This window comes from Silurus meridionalis, chromosome 16, assembly GCF_014805685.1.
Source record: "Silurus meridionalis isolate SWU-2019-XX chromosome 16, ASM1480568v1, whole genome shotgun sequence".
Taxonomy (NCBI): domain Eukaryota; kingdom Metazoa; phylum Chordata; class Actinopteri; order Siluriformes; family Siluridae; genus Silurus; species Silurus meridionalis.
The window spans coordinates 11575178-11593591 of NC_060899.1; the positions used below are offsets into that span (position 1 = coordinate 11575178).

Genomic DNA, 18414 nt, shown 5'->3' on the forward strand with positions numbered 1-18414 from the left:
TATGGGTACCAGGTTCACAGTTTGAGTGAAAACGACTTGTCCTGTTGTCCATGTAAAACATATTATCTGATACACGTACTTTCAGTTGTTTTTTTCTGCTTGGAAACATGTAACTGATAATGCGTACACTGATATCACAAGTACTCGCGTAATAAAAATAACTTACCTGAAAATCAACCTTTTTTTCACATGATGAAATGAAATGATTTGTTAGACTATTACCTTTGAGAGCACCAGGTCTCAGCCCAATTAGTGTTACCATACACTGCATGGTGTCAAAGCAGCTTAACTCCAGAATGCAAAGCACACGGCTTAAACTTGTGCCTTGTCGAGCTGTCAGTCAATAACGGGTCACCGTGAATCACAGAAGCATTGATTTAATTGGACAGAAACATATGATTCTTTCAAGACATTCAAAAAAACACATCTGTAACACTCCAGATACATTTCACCAATTAGTGTAATAGACTTAGCAGATTGGATGTTGCCCTCTTTAATGTTCATGTGATTTTTTTGCAGCACATTTTTACTGACACATTTCTCACAACCAGAGACTTTTGGGTCATCCTCAGGTCTTAACTGTACATATAAGAGATGGCAAAGCAAACAATCATTAAAAGGGGAGCTTTAGAGAGCAAAGTTCATCATTCATTTAAAACATTCTAATTTGCTGTTATCTTTGCTGAAATTGTCCATCAAATTCATTTGGCTCAATTGATGAATAGTTTCAATAGGTCAAGGATAATCTGTCAAATACTGCAAAATACTTATCTGTTAAAAAAAAAAAAAAGGTGCTTCAAGTTTAATAATAATACTGATCTCCTTTCTTGTTTTGAAGTCAAATGCAAATATAGCATTAGGCTATATAATATAAAGGTAATCCCAGATTTATGATGATGATGCTTTCTGATGACCTCATTGTAACTCAAAAAGTCGAGACATGGCCTAGCCTACCTTGGAGTCTTAAAGGCTGCTGATCAGTATGTACTATATTTATCAAATTTAACATAATTTGGCTAAACAGAGCATTTTACAGTACCATAATGTATAAACTTTACAGTATATACAGTGAGGAAAATAAGTATTTGAACACCCTGCTATTTTGCAAGTTCTCCCACTTAGAAATGATGGAGGGGTCTGAAATTGTCATCGTAGGTGCATGTCCACTGTGAGAGACATAATCTAAAAAAGAAAAATCCAGAAATCACAATGTATGATTTTTTTAACTATTTATTTGTATGATACAGCTGCAAATAAGTATTTAAACACCTAAGAAAGTCAATGTTAATATTTGGTACAGTAGCCTTTGTTTGCAATTACAGAGGTCAAACGTTTCCTGTAGTTTTTCACCAGGTTTGCACACACTGCAGGAGGGATTTTGGCCCACTCCTCCACACAGATCTTCTCTAGATCAGTCAGGTTTCTGGCCTTTCGCTGAGAAACATGGAGTTTGAGCTCCCTCCAAAGATTCTCTATTGGGTTTAGGTCTGGAGACTGGCTAGGCCACGCCAGAATAGCTGATAGACAGGTGTTGAAATACGTATTTGCAGCTGTATCATACAAATAAATAGTTTAAAAATCATATATTGTGATTTCTGGATTTTTTTCAGATTATGTCTCTCACAGTGGACATGCACGATGACAATTTAGACCCCTCCATGATTTCTAAGTGGGAGAACTTGCAAAATAGCAGGGTGTTCAAATACTTATTTTCCTCACTGTATGTATGTGGAAGTGCTTGTAGATGATGAGACTAATCAGCATGCCTTGTTGAACTCTGTCAACCGCTGGCAAGAGTAAGGCATCACTGCTGCATTTTCTTGCCATGTCAAATATTTTTACAATTTTGTCTTAACATAAGATCGTAAAATCATAACTCGGGGACTACCAGTAATATTGTATTATACAATTGCTTCAATTAAGGATGCATCAATTCCAGTTTATTCAGCCTACAAAGTTCTATATAAGGTTTGTACTTGTCAGTACTGATTTGGTTAACCTTTGTAGTTTTAATCAATCAGGCCAGGGTTGTCTTGGAACATTTTATTTAGCTCCATTTCTGTTTAACATGAAATGCATTTATAACATTTGTAAGTGCGTTTCAACTGGAGTGTATTAGTTACCTCCATTAGACAAAAGCGCATTTTGTTTTACATTAAAAAAGCGCTTTAATGCAGCTTCTCTTCCCTCCATAGTGTACGAATCCCTAAGTGACCTATAACAGTTGATAGTCAGTCATAATAGCAGTTGGTTGCTGTTTTGTGCTGCTTGCAATTAAAACCCTTTATGTTGAATTTTATGTTTAACAGCTTCCCTGTATTATAGATAAGATGCTGCAGGATCGCCTCTGGATATATTCAGAGCAGAGAGCTCAGTCTGTTTTGCTTTAACTGCCATCGTTAAGTATAAAATACATCCAGATCATAGTTATTTCATGTCAGCTCTTTACCGGCACACCAAAATGCACGTCAGATTCTACGATGTGGTATCGGGTTTTGGTTTTGGATCTTTGTACACTTGAGACCAGTATCAGTATCGATGCATCCCTAGATAGAACAATCAGATTTCAGCCATAATCCCATTATGATGTCAGATTGAATTAAAAACCCATCTCTAACAATCCTCTCACTTGTCAGTTCATCAAACACTGCGACATCGTTCCTTTAAACGACCCATTTGTCCGACCACAAATCAATATTGAGTCAAGTGCTTGCTTCAGCATGGGCCATCAAACCAAAATGAACAGCCGTTCCTGATGCAGACATTAAACTTACCATTGCTTAATTTCAAAAGAGTGGTTTATTATTAACAATATAACCTAGCTATAAACTTTGACTACATTGCAACTAAATAGTGCCATTTAATTAAAGAGTATTCGCAAAACAAAAAGCGCAAAGAATGTCCTTATTTGATATAAATAACAAAACAAAAAGAACAAAATATTCATCACTATCCAATATGTAGGATTGCACAATGAAAATAGGACAAAAGAAGTTGAGAAAGCATTCTGGGGTGTAGGGGGTGGTGGGGGACAATTTGCAGTGTCATCTATAGAGTTTTTATTTAAACAGCTGTGCAAGTTCACGCTAGTCCAGGAGTTTCTTTAAATGGCATGCAGTTGCTGACTCGGAATTGTTTTATTTAAGTTTTGAGGTTCATTTCTAAACCAAGGGGGACAAAAAAAAAAATTATGCATTTATATAATCACATGGATACAAAACTAAGAAACTTTAGGGGTGGAATTGAAATATTGCAAAGGCCAGTAGCACATGAAGCCACAAGAGAGAAACATTCACATATTACAATTCAGGCAACGATTGCATAAGCATGATTTGCTTTCTTTAACTAATGAAGCAATGTAAGCGTGAGCTCTGAACTCCATTATGGTGTGATTGTGATTGTTTTTTTTTAAATAACCTATTGTCCCTATCATTGCCTCTACTCTTCAAATGGATTTATTGGATTTAATTGGATTTTTGAGATTTGCCTTTGGAATAGCAAAGTGGATGCATTTTGCTTTAATGATTAAATGTCTACGCATTGGCGTTAATTGTTGCCTTTACACAAATAATACACTTTGTGATTTGTACACTTCTAAAGTCTAGTAAGCTTTGCCAAATTGTATTGCACTATATGATTATAGTGGAACTAAAAACAATGCACATTGCATAAGTTTTGCCTTTCATTCGATACAGACAAGTTGCAGGGTTTGTTTCATCTTCAGTCCAAACCCTAAAACAGTACATTTACAATTTAATAAACTCACTTGAATGAGTACGTTACTAATAATTGTACCACTGAAGAGAAAAAGTTTACTAGAATTTACTCAAAATCAGGAGACAGTACAGCCTAGCTGAAGTCGACAGGCACATTTGTGTGGTGTCTGGGTTCGAGCAATGCTTACTGCAATTTACATTCGTTTGACAGCAAAGTGTTACTTGAGTGTCCAAACAGGAAAATGTGTCCCCGCTAGCAGAATAAAAAATCCTTCCATTGCACCAAAACTGGCAACACTGATTTCAATCCATATGAAGTTCACAGCGTGAACTTGTTTATTATATTATTATAATAATATAATCCTACAATAATAACATCTTTGATGCGTACAAATTAAAACAGGCCAGGTATGAATTATAGATATTTCAAGTTCAAATGTTTTGTTGTTCCAAAAGTGTCGTTATATATCGTCATGGTTTGTGATCAATGTTCGATAAACAGTTCAGCGCCTTTTTATAGACAAAAACCACAAGATCTTTTTTTACAATGCAAAACGGGCAAACACGAAATACAATGTGCGAACAAAAGAAAACCCAATCAATTTCTAAAATACAGCATGAACACTGCAAATACACGGAATTCTGGCAGTGAGATTTTATCCAGAACGAACAGTTGAGCAACACCCAACTACAGCTCAGTACAGACGAAAAGAGAAAGACATCTTTCTTTTAGTCTTTGTGAGGGAAAAAATTCACTATGGTGCACATGAATTACACCTTTTCATCACCTTAGAGATGTTATCCACTCCATAATGCATTTTTAATCTTTGATATCTAGTAACGTACATCATTGATACACTGGCTGAATTTACACTTAACCACTGTTCCTTATGTTTGGAGAAATGAATTTGTTTTAGTTAGGATTATTTGCTTTTAATAAGATAATTGCTGAATTTGAATGAGAAATCCAGCTTTCTGATTTTATAGCAAGACAACTGTAAAATAAAACATTTTAAATACCCAATACATCTTATATTTATTACAATTCATTAGCCATATAAATAATATTTATGGTAGTAGATATACAAAAGGTTTACATCCTTGGAGATCCCACTGGCTAGTTAAAGGACACAAATGTAAATATAATATAGAAGTAAACTTTTTGCGTCATAGTTACAAAGATATTTTATTTCTCTTCCTTACTAATGATTTTAAATGAACTAAAAGTAGGTTCTGGAGGCTAATATAAACTTTTATTTGCTTTAGGCATGTGGGTATTTTCATTAGAGGAATTGACCCAAGCACACAAAAAGTTGGCGTTTTCTGTTTCTTCTTCTTCGTTTTTTGTTTTTTTTGGTTTGGCAAATGAAAATAAATGTGTTTCAACAAATTGTAAATAACTAAATAACTAAATGAATGAATAAATAAATAAATAAATAAATAAATAAATAAATAAATAAATAAATAAACACATGCGTAAACAAATAGCAATTTTTAGTATAATTAGTGTATTATATTATTATTATTGTTATTATTACTATTAATTATTATTATTATTATTATTATTAATTAAACATTACCCCAATTAAACAAAAATGTTTGTAATGATATATAATTCTTTGATCCTGAATAAAGTGTATAAGATCAGGACTAACACTCCCGAATCTTTAAATCAGCTTTAATGGCCCAATATTTATTTAGTTATTATTATATTATTAATATTTTTTGGATTTGGTCTGGAGTTCCTCATGATGTGCAAAGAAAATGCTGTGCCCCCTGAATTCTCCAAAGAAATAAGTGCTTTATCATATCAAACAGTTGCAAATGCATGATCGGATTACGAATGACATCGACAGACCCTACAGACATCAGAAAAGTGACTTATATTGGACGCATGGTAAGAAAAATCCACAGCTTTTGAAAGACACTAAATATTTTGGGCGGGATTTCTTAAATTTATGAAGGCAACAAAGACTCGCAGCAGGTCCCTAGATGTGTCTTTGCATTGTGAAAACAGGAACACACATGCCACAACGATATTTCTCCAAATGTCCTTTTTACATTTGGGCAAACGGTAAATGGATGATTGTTTGGAGGAATTCCTCCAGTCCAGGCCCCTTCCTGTTAATATGGACAGATCGGGTTAAACAATGGCGAGATGTTGTTGGCATATGGAGAAGCTGGCAGCAGAATTTCACAGAGGAAATACGAGGAATCCAGAAAAGGTGGAATACTGCCACCCACCCACAAGATTTCCCTTTTCTAGTTTTAAGTAAACCTTGTCCTCCTTGTCCAGGTAGAGGAGAACACCATTGGTAGCAGCCTCTCGTGTCACGTCTTTGTCGCCTGCAAAAGCAGAGATGACTGGCTTTCCGTTTAACATCAGGTTCACCTAAAAGACAGCAGATGAGAAGTCTGAGAAGAAACTCACAAAACAACAACAAGGAGTCAAACAAAGTGCAGTTGGACTTTACAAGATATCAACTTCATTAGTACTGCACTTGCTTTACAAGAGATGTCTTACAGCAAAATCCCATTTCTCAAAAAGATCAACTGCAAAGCATGATTTAAATGGTAATCTTATATTTTTGATTAAGTTCTTGGAATATGAATTGTGTAATAATGATCAATTTTACATTAGACAATGTCACAATAAACAATTTTAACGATACTTAATCCAAAAAAAAAAAAGTTTTAGGTTTACTGGAGGTGCAATGTTACCAGCTGTTCAGTCAGGAACTGCGGCAATTACGAAAACCCAGTGAGAAGCTGAACTTTAATGTGATTCTCCAATCAAACAGTTACTGTATACATATACTGCAGAATAATGTAATCTTAGCAAGTGGAAACATTCTGCTCATTGAAATCTTTTATTTCTCTAAAGAAGCAAAATGATCTGCCAATAGAATAAGAACACCACGAACTTTGAGTGATAACGATTGTATATTTTGTTTATTGCGACTCTATATATCGATTATATATTCAAAATACACTAAATGGACAATAGGTGTGTGTCATATGTGCTTTTTGAACATCCCAATCAATGTTTAGTCCTCATTTGCTGCTATAATAAACTTCACTCTTCTGGGAAGGTCTACTAGATTTTGTAGTGTGCTTGTGGAAATCTGTGCTCATTCAGCCACAGGGATGTTAGGTGAGAGTTCCAGTTCATCCCAAAGGTGTATAATAGGTTTGCGGTCAGAAGTCTATTGCAGGCCACTCAAGAGCTTCCACTCGAACTTGTGTAAACTACACTAATCAAGCATTACTTTATGACCACTGACTGGTGAAGTAAATAACATTGATTAACTCTTCATCATGGCACCTGTTCGTGTGTGGGATATATTAGGCAGCAAGTGAACAGTTTGTCCTCAAAGCTAATGTTTTGGAAGCAGGAAAAATGGGCAAGCAGAAGGATTTGATGGAGTTTGACGAAAGCCAAATTGTGACGGCTAGACGACTGGGTCCGAGCATCTCCAAAACTGCTGCTCTTGTGGGGTGTTTCTCGGTCTGCAGTGGTCAGTAGCTATCAAAAGTGTTTCATGGAAGGAAGAGTGGTAAACCGGTGACAGGGTACAGGCACGAGGGGAGCAAAGGCTGGACTTTGTGGTCCGATCCAACAGAAGAGCTCCTGTAGCTCAACTTGCTGAAGAAGTTAATGCTGTTAATGCTCGAGGGGTCAGGACTGTTTCGGCATCAAAAGGGGAACTAACACAATATTAGCCAGGAGGTCATAATGTTATAACTGATGGGTGTATATCTTCATGGAGTTCACAGGGGGATCGTCATGTTCAAACAGATTTACTTCCACCATATCCAAAGACATCTTACAACATTTTGTTTGAGGGAAAATCCACATATGACTGGAAAAATCCCTGTACTTTTGTCTATATAATGTGTATTTACTTGCTAATATGACTATTTTGCATTGTAAGATCTCATTTTGAGGCAATCCTTTCAGACTGCTATTCTAACATCCACATGATTGACTTTTTAGATTAGCTGGAACCAAACACCACCTCCAAGAATGTTTGCTTGAAGAATATATGCTCAGTCAAACATACTTGGATAAATTCTTCTGTCACATTGATTAACATTCTCCATATACTCGGTCAGAAAATGAGAGCACATGCCATGAAGGTAGGGGTGGGGCTTCTAGTAAGTAGCTGTAAATATTGAAAATTTAAATGCCGGAGCGAACTATTCCTCTTTTTATTGGGTATAAAAAAATGCTCTTTTGGCAAATTTTCGAAAGTTAAAATATTTTGCTTGTACAAGACATATATACCATATGTATATAGGATGATAATTATATCATTATATATTGCAAGCCCTACCACAGTGCATTGTTCATATTCTTTCTCACCTGTATGGTCTGGCTCTGGTATACTTTAATAACATGAAAGTTGAAACTGTAGATGCCTTTGCGAGGTGACAGAAATACAGAGTCCAATGTGAAATAGTTTCCTATGTTGACAAGAACCTGTAGGATGGAGAAAAAAATATATATATTTTAGAGGCATCAAAGCATGAAATTAAGTCAAAACAAAAATACAATAAAGAAAACTGAAATGTTTGAAGAAATATCTTGGCCATACTGTATAATTCAAGTATTTTCTATTTAATTCTCTTTCCAGTTGAAAACCCTGAAAACTTTAGCATGAGATGGTAATAAATATCTTGATTAAAATATGAATTTGTAAACAGCAGGATTTCCTCTTAGCTGTCATGCTCTGTTACTGGACGCAAACCAATACCCAGGATATGCTCTTTTATTTTTGGAATAATGCCGTTTTAATTATGAATTCAAACCACAAAGCAAAATCGGTTTCCAACTGCAGGATGCAAATGACACTGCATCCCTAAACACTTAGTTGGCAAATTCTTTACATATTAATTTTTCATGAATTTTATAGTCTCATAAGGTGAAAGGCTGCACTGAATGGGGATAAAACCTGTTATCTAGCATCAATTGTTCAAATTGTTCATATCTAGCAAAAATGAATTGTTAGAATGGTTAACCTGAGCAGATCCAAACAGTTCTAGGTTTATAGATTCCAACATTTAATCTTAATTTACCCATAATCCTAATTTCCAGATGACTGTTTCAAAGGAAGTACACATTTTGCAAGTAAATAACCTTTAAATCAAAGAAGAAGAGCTGTAAACAGAAAAATCCTCACACCCAAGGTCATCATTAGCATGGAAACCTGTTCTCTAGTCTGCGAACAATCAATTTTTTTGCATCCGTCTCAAACGGTCTACCATGACACAAAAAAGCAAAAGAATGTCTGAAGTGCACAAAAGCATCAAAACTAGAATAGTGAAATGTGGGGAGTTGGCCTGAGGGAACATTCTAACTACATTCCAATCAAAATCTATCCTTCCTGTTTGGTGTTAGAAGTCGTTGCCAGTAGTGGCATTGTGATTGCATTTAAATGTTTTTCTAGTCCACATAAGGACACCTGATATGAATATTTAAATAGCACATTACATCTGAATATTTGTGCTCAGTGTATTTTTTTTTTCACTCAATCAGATTGAAACGTTCAGACTAACAATCCACCATGGGACAAGGCATGTGTTATAACTAACTGGTTCAAAGACCATTTCATTCAGGGGTTTTACAACCACAATGGCCTGCAAAGCTTTTAGAGTTGAATACTTTACAAGAATATTTGGTCAGAGGTGGAAAATGGTGGTTCAGAGCAAGACACAGGGAAATCCTGTGGTTTTCAATAAAATACATATCCAGCATCTTGTAAAAATCCATACCCAGGGTAATTCATGCAGGTCAAAAAAGGTACACTCCAGATTCAGTGGGGTCCAACAGTCTGAGACCCCATTGAAATTCTGTTGTACATTGTATGTATTTATTTAGTTCTTTCTTTCTTTTTCAGATACAACTGATCTTTTAATGGAAAATATAAAATTCCTTTTTTTAAATGTTACCAAATTTGTGACATTTGTAAGTCCTTTGCACAAAAGATTACATTTTCTTGAAAATTTTACCTGTCCACTAAAAAAGTATAAAACAAAACAAACAAAAAAACAAGCATTCCTATGGTTTTGAACTAACAGGAATCATTAGATTTTACACAAATATGTGTAATGCATGCCAGCTTGAATGTCATTACGACAAATGGGAGACATACCAAACAGAAGGGGAAAAAATTGTATTCATGTAAATATTCTATTATATATTACTTTTTAATTAAGTTATTGCTCATAATATAATTTATAAATAAGCACTTAATATTACATTTGTGGATGCTTGTTAGGGAAGTGAAGGAAAGAGTGCAGGCAGGGTAGAGCAGGTGGAGAAGAGTGGAAGGAGTGATTTGCGATAGAAGGGTATCTGCAAAAGTAAAAAGGAATGTTTCTAAGATAGTGGCGAGACCTGCTATGTTGTATGGTTTAGAGACAGTGTCATTGACAAAAAGACAGGAGGCGGAGCTGCAGGGTGGCAGAGTTGAAGATGCAGTGATCGTTATTGGACTGACGAGGATGGTCAGAATTAGAAATCAGTTTATTAGATTTTGGAGACAAGATTAGGGTTTGGTCATGGGATATATCGGTAGAAGAATGTTCAGAATGGAGGCACCAAATAGGAGGAATAGAAGAAGGCCAAGGTGGAGGTTTATTGATGTGAGGGAAAAGGTGCAGGTGATTAATTTGAAAGAGGCAGATGTAGAGGACAGAGTGGTATGGAGACGGATGATCGGCTGCGATGACCCCTAACCTTAACCCCTAGCAAGAAGAAGAAGGAGAAAAAAAATTATTGAATTCTTGCAAAAGAGAAGCATTTTCATTTGTTTTCTCAGAACTTCAGACCCCATGATAGCAGTAACTACTACTCTACTACTAACTGGCTACTCACTGTATCCACATCCTGATCTCATCCAAAATTCATACTAAGATTTATAATAAGCAACAATCAATCTGTCTAATTTCATACAATGGAAGCTATTAGAAATGTCATGTCTGCAATCCCATCCTCTGTCTACAGTTAATTATGCCTTACTTGTGTTCTTTTGTGCAGATTCTTCAAAATGTGCAATTATCAAACAGTTCTGAAAAACATTCTCCTGCAGTCCCCCAACACAGACTAATGACCACTAATTAATCAGACATTCAAACCTTAAACTTTTAATTCGGGTGTGGAAAAAACATGCACATTTGATTAGACCTGCAAAAAAGAAATCTGTAAACTGATTAACAGACAGGGCGTACAGAGGTTTGTGTCTTTCAAATTAGCAACGTCCACTTGAGAAATATGAATTTGGGACATTTATATCTAAAAGTGAAAAACACAAGGGTGTTTGCAGAAATAGATTGATTTTCACCTGCAATTCGATTTATTCAAGCCTCATAGCGTTGCAGAATGGAGATTACGTGAGAAAAAAATAGAACTGAAAGGAAGGTATACAATTTGTCAAAGCCCATTTACACCAGTTAAAGACAGAATTGTCATCCACCATGTTTTAATAAAAGTGTTGATTAGGAATATGCTGTGATATCCGAAAAAACTAGATATTTCTTAAAATAAATTAATATTAATTACTGCTATATAATTATAACTGTACTATATATAGATATATCAGTGGTGGGCCATCAGGGTCTAAAATCTATCAGAATCACTGACATGTATTTTAATATACTTTTGTCCTTGAATATGTATTAAATTATTCCCAGTAGTCGAATCTCTTAATTTCATAGTTTTTTTCTCGCCTGTGCCGCTTCTAGTAGCAGTGCATCCGAGTGCAATTTTAGGATATAGTTTCTATCCAATCAAATTTCAGCCCTCACATCACATGTTGCCGGGGCTAAATGTATCTGTCTGCCATAAGCTCTTCACAGGCAGCACCTGCAGGCTCTTTCAGCATAAATTCCATGTTGTTGCCTTAACTAATTAGATTATGACTTCATTACTTCGAGGTCCTCTAGAAGGAATCATATCACATCTGCAATTTCACATCATTCGAATGAATGATCAAAGAGTGCACTAGTCAGAGCTCACAACCTGCATCTGTAGCAATCTGCACAAGTTCAAATATATTAATGTGGATTTAATCATTGTTTTTACATTCTTCAATGGCTGACAGAGGTGAAGAAATTGTTTTGTTCGCAGATATACTTACAAGGACATTTACAAGACGAAGAACAGAAAAGCTGGACATCGTGAGAAAATGTTGGCCAAAACAAATGAAACCAGATGTTAAGCTTTTTCATTAACCATTTAAACGCTGTGTTCTTTCCTGTAGAGTTTGCAGAAAAACCCCAAACTTTCAATAATGCATGAAAAAAAATTCACAGAAATGCATGGAAAGCCCAAGGTTATTTTATGGAGTTAATATCGATTCGTACACTAGAAGTGATGAATGTGGGTGGTGCAGCTGTGGCTGCAATGAATTTGTTGGATTCAGTGCATCATCATGGTATTAAGAAATGGACTGATTCAGGCAGGACACCACTGAATTCCCAGGTATGAAATTAAATGTTTCGACCACATATAATTTGAAATTTTCATATATACATAAATGCATATACTGTAAACATATATATTCTTTACAGTTATTATTTGTTTAACAGCTTAATTTATGTATTTAACTGCACTTTGTTAATTTGCACTAATTCTACTATTTATCACAAAATCGACAACACATATCGTGAACAGTTTCATTTTGTTTTCATACACTTTAACACGTCTCACTGCCGTTAACTGATGCGCAGTTATGCTCAGGTGACAGGTTTTCGTTTTTACTCTTCCAGGACTGTGTGCAGCTGTCAGGAACAAACAATACAAGCAAAAACCTCATTTACGTACATATTGTTTTCTCCTCTGGTTTCCACATGGTGAAATGAATACGATACATTTTGTAAATCACCATGTATCCCATTCCAAAGGCAAAAACCAGTTACTGTGGGATCCTAGTAAAGCAGGCCTTGTGTGTTCTTCCTTGTATTGTCTTCTGCTTCTTTAAAAACTTGATGCTCGAGTTGGATTTTGTTTTATTTGTAAGAAATTTGCATAAAGGAATCTGCAAACATACCTAATTGAAAAGTGTAACGCAAATTACCGTAATTTCCGGACTATTAAGCGCACCCAAATATAAGCCGCACCCACTGAATTTGACAAAGATTTTTATTTTGAACATAAATACGCCGCACCTGTCTATAAGCCGCAGGTGTCTACATTGAAACTAATAAACTTTACACAGGCTTTAATGAAAGACAGTGTCTGTTACACGGCTTGTATCTAAACAGTCGCATACCAAGAAGGTCATAGTTCACTGTCTTCCTCCTTCCTTTCACAACTATTTCTCTCTAGTTTATCTTTTGGCATCGTCGTGCGTTTAAAAATCACCATCGGTGAAGCTTTTCTCCTGATGCAGTGCAGCTCAGAACACAGGTGAAGTGTGTTTTCATGCCCGGTTGTTTTCAGTGTGACGAATGATTTGCATTTCCTGTAGACAGTCCGAGTGAGCGGCAGGTCAAACGTCAGAGGAACCTCATCCATATTTATGATGTGGTGCAGCCCGATTCAGTGGGAGCGCATCTGATTTAATATAAAGAGTTTCATTGGTTCACCTGAACCAGTTCGGCAATTTCATTGGTCTAATGTTATGGGGCTCAGTTTTTTGGCTTGAAGCTTGTGAAACCAAAAAAACCCAGGAAAAATTCATATATTAGCCGCTTCGTTGTTTAAGCCGTGGGGTTCAAAGCGTGGGAAAAAAGTAGCGGCTTATAGTCCGGAAAATACGGTAGTTCTTTTTTTCATTGTTACATGAGGCGAAGGTATTAAAAAATATTTTCCGATTTGAACTTTGCATTGGATATATCATATTTCCTTCCTCTTTAAGCTCCTTGTGGTCTTGGGATATTGGTGTATGAGCAATATAGGGAGGTATTGTGATATCTGGATGTGTCTTCTGACTATATTGTCTTACAGACTTTGGGGCTTCAGCTCACTGGGCTTTTTGTGCCACTGTTGGACTGCTTAGACTGCTAGCTAAAAGAATGTCAAATAGAGGGTATTAAGCAAAAGATGTATTCTTTTTGATTCATATATATTTGTGTCATATCTGTGATAAACTATACAGTGTTTTATGTGTGTCTATTTTTAGTTGTAAAAATTAAAACCATGTGAATTATTTTGACATTTAAAATATGTGATATTCCAGTCAGATTTAAGATTTCACCAATATATTAATTTGCACAATAATTATACTTTTGTATCCTTTTGTATGTAACAATTGTTTTTTTGTTTTGCATTTGCCTTTGCTGGCAACTCTGAAATATCAAAAGTGCCTGCACAGTGTTTATGCAAAACTTCTGGCACTAGGAATTCCTGCAATAATATACAAAAGAGAAAACATGTATAATACACCAGAATCGCAGTACATCCCTACATATTTTCTGTTTTCTTTTTTTTAAACAAAGGTCTGACCCAATATCCACCTGGCTCTCTTCTGCTATAACCGTCTGGGACAGATAAGACACAATCACCTGCCATAAACATATCTAGAAGCTCCAGATAGCTCATAAATGGGCATCCAATAGTCCCTTCCAAACCCAGGCAGCTCGTTCCAATGAGTGTTGAGAAGATTAAGCACCATCGGCACCAGCATCCATCCCGTTGGGAGCGTGGCTAGCATCCGCACAGCTCTCACACAATACGCAGCGGGCCAGCGCGGCTTGCTCCGCCGCCAGAGAGTTACATAAAGGCCCCGTGAGGCCTCAATCCAATGGGTTAGACAGAATGCATGGTTGGTTAGTTGGTTGGTTTGTGATTTGTGTGCATTGAGGTTTTGCACAAAACAGGGGTGGGGGGCAGCTGGTCAGACTACCTCCTTTTATCACTTTCCCCCTCCTCCTGCCCCTGCAGCCAAAGTAATGAGTAAGGAATAATAGGTCCTCAAGGGCAGCATATACACAGCACATCTCAGCAGAAAAAAAAAGCAGCCGAGTTTTATTTTGTGCCCTGCATCAATATGCCCAGTTATTAGCACTGTCGTTGCAGGAAAAAGGAGCAGCGATAAGAAAGAGCAGAAGAGAGGGTTGAAAGGAAACAGTGTGTGGTGCAAGGTAGCACACTGCTTTGTTAAAAGTTAATATACTGTTTGCTGTAGTCCATCTGCTTGGATGCCCAATTAAGACTTTATTAACTCCGGGGCCGAATCTTAAACCATGACTTGTTTAAAGGGACACGAATGTTTAGTAATAATAGACATGCTGGTATACAAAAATTGTAGTTGCTACTGTACGTGCTTGTGCAGTCCTTGAATAACGATCTACGCAAACCTATTTATAACTAATTTCAGTGTCTATTGTCCAGTCAATCCGAACGCCAAGACTGAGCTCAAATGAATGCACTTGACCTGGCCTTTGTGTGTGTGTGTGTGTGTGTGTGTGTGTGTGTGTGACTGACAACTAAATGAGAAATTAGTTAAGGCAACACGGGATGTTTTAAAAGTGATAAAAGCGGCACAATACAAGGCTGAACGATACTAATGAAAAGAAACTATACTGAGCTTACATGCTCCAATTACAATAGAGCCTGCAATATATTAACAAGGTACTTACACAAAACGTCTGTTGACATGGTTACAAATTGCATCATTTTCATTCAAATCATTTATGCCTACTGGACCATGTGAAAGCCATGAATCATCAAAAAAAACACCCACAGAAAACACTCATTTGGAGCACACACACACAAAAAAAAAATAGAGATCGGTTGGAGGGTTCATTTGCATCTCACAGCCTTGTATTGCTTAGTATTGGAAGAGGTTCTAATAGTATATTGTGTAACCATCCGAAAAAGCTTTATCAGTGATCCATAACTGTTGAATAAATGCATGCAAGATGCAGCGTGATGTATGGCTTAAGAATTAAAGATTAGGGTTATGAATTGCATTTGCTGCAGGTTTACAGCGAGGAAAGACAGGTAGGGGTGCACAGTAATGATTTATGGAGGGCTACCGACTGCATGCAGCACAGTGGGCAATACTGTGCGTTGAGTGTGTGCTTTTGTTTTCTGCACTTCATGATGCCCGTGTGGTCTTCTCTAATCTCTATTCAGGAGGGTAGAAACGCAATGGTAACGGGTTGAAGAACTACACGAGAGGCCTTGAATCTGACTTGAACAATTACATTTGCATTTTCTATGCGCACCTGTACACACCATGCACCGTCCAATACACTTCAACTCTTGACCTCCACAGTGCTTAATGTACATAGGATATTTTTACAGAAACTAAATAGGAAAATCGTATATATAATAAATGTTATACCATAGTGGTTGAATAAGTCATTATAAATAATCTCACACATATATATAAAAGCAGTGTCAGTGTGTCATTATACAACTTTATTACTAAATATTATTTGCTGAAATCATTGACTGTCTTAATATATTAGACCTTTTTTTTATAATATACCACAATGCATGTGTTTTATTTCTGTTCTTTAAGTTGTTGGTTTCTTTTTCATTGATATGCTAGAATATACAGACTCCCAGTAGGACAATATGCCAACCAAATTGGTGTCTTTCAGGGTATATTGAATGCGTTTGGTACCTTTAATGTGCATCTTATACATAGGAAAGTGCAAGTAGTACACCTTTAGTGCAAATGTATTTGAACCAGTGGTCCTTACGGCCTAATTGTAAGATGTATAGCTTACTAAATGTAGAAAAGGTGTGCTCTTGGTGGAAGAAGGAAGAGTATATTTATTTTGAGAATTATTGGTTTGGTAGAAATAGTTTTCCTTTACATCCCTCTCTCTCTCTCTCTCTCTGTTTCTCTCTCTCTCCATACATACTCTACGTACATACATATGCATATGTGCTTGCAAAACAGATTGCAACCAATACATATATACATTAAATTCAGAATTTAGAATTTCTTGCATGAATGTGTGTGTGTGTGTGTGTGTGTGTGTGTGTGCATGCATGCATGGTATATATATATATATATATATATATATATATATATATATATATATATATATATATATATAATACATGGCATTGATTGCAATCCGTTTTTCAAGCACATATCCATTAATGAAACTCTGCTTCCGGCTAACTTTTCTAACAAGAAATGAGCGTCCATTACTTGGTCGAAGTAGATGATCCGTGTTTTGTTGCTCATCTCGGACGGCTCGTGGTTGTTGCTCCTCACAGCTGAGAACGCAACCTTAGAGTTGGCCGCGCGCACTGAGATGCCGAGCGGAGACGAAGAGCCTTTGGCGTCCGTGGCCGGGTTCGAGTCGCACACCACCAGACATTTCCCCTCCAGCACTATGGGCTCCGTGTCGTTCTGCGCCGCCGTGAGCGCGACCAGCGCGAGCACACCGAACCACACAGCCGCCAAATAACGCGGCATCGTGCGCAAAAAAAAATATTTTTTTACAAATATCCCCTTATCACCAACTTCCAAAGGAATGTTCCGCTCGTCCCTTTTGCTTTTCTTTCTTTCTTTTTTTGTTTGTTGTTTTTTTTTCTTTTCTTTGCTCTTCTCTTCTTTTCCACCTCCCGCGCGCGCTTTACAAAAACAACAAAAATCCGTCGGATTCCTTTAAACGCTGCGTGTTGATTCTGGAGTCATTTTTTAAAATATATTCATTCATTTATTTATTTTACTTTTCATTTCTTATTTTGTAAGAAAAGAAAAACAATATTTCCTATAATGCTGTGGCTTTTTTGGAAAGTGATGTTTAAAACTGCACGAGGAGGAATCTGGTGCAGCAGAGAGGCACGCGCGCGCCTCAGCACTGGAGCTGAGTGTCATCACTAGCGCGCGAGCTTGTTCTCCCGGTTGTAAGCCCTGCTACGTGAGAGAGAGAGAGAGAGAGAGAGAGAGAGAGAGAGAGAGAGCGCAATATTTTGGGGCATTAAAGTGTGGAGAAAGTGTGTGTGTGTGTGTGTGTGTGTGTGTGTGTGTGTGAGAGAGAGAGAGAGAGAGATTTTGGGACATTAAAGTGTGTGTGTGTGTGTGTGTGTGTGTGTGTGTGTGTGTGTGTGAGAGAGAGAGAGAGAGAGAGAGAGAGAGATTTTGGGACATTAAAGTGTGGAAGGTGTGTGTGTGTGTGTGTGTGTGTGTGTGTGTGTGTGAAAGAGAGAGAGAGAGAGAGAGAGAGAGAGAGAGAGAGAGAGAGAGAGAGATTTTGGGACATTAAAGTGTGGAAGGTGTGTGTGTGTGTGTGTGTGTGTGTGTGTGTGTGTGTGAGAGAGAGAGAGAGAGAGAGAGAGATACCAACACCAATTCCTCCCCCTCACATGCGTTATGGACTTTTGGGTCACAGGATTCCCACAGAAACACCTTAGTTCTCATGAGCTATGTGAATTATGGGAAATCTCAGCAGATACAGGACTGGTGGTCTAGAGTAAAACACACACACACACACACACACACACACACACACACACACACACACACACACACACACATTCTCTCCATACACATCCAAGTGTCCAGTCAAATCATGAGAAAATATAATTACGTTTCTAGTAAAGAAAGCCTCTACCATCATCAGATCTCTCCAACATTTGAACCCATCCCCATGCCCATGTATTGCCTGATGTGTTGGTGATCTTGAATTATTCAAGTCAAGGCGAATGGATTTCTCGATTTCTCTCTACAGGTAAATTTGTTTTAAAAGCTACAAAAGTGGTCCTTAAAGGCTGTGAACC

The 18414-nt window shown here is 36.9% G+C and overlaps 1 protein-coding gene across 1 annotated transcript; it reads right to left on the reverse strand.

Annotated features, from left to right (window-relative positions):
- Window positions 1–1736: 1736 nt before the first annotated feature.
- Window positions 1737–17516, reverse strand: cbln4 (cerebellin 4 precursor). Its single transcript, XM_046868860.1, has 3 exons — window positions 16838–17516; window positions 8083–8199; window positions 1737–6108 (listed from the first exon to the last, which is right to left on the reverse strand). The coding sequence occupies exons 1-3, from the start codon at window positions 17105–17107 to the stop codon at window positions 5911–5913; spliced, it is 585 nt and encodes a 194-aa protein (XP_046724816.1). The 5' UTR covers window positions 17108–17516; the 3' UTR covers window positions 1737–5910.
- Window positions 17517–18414: the final 898 nt, after the last annotated feature.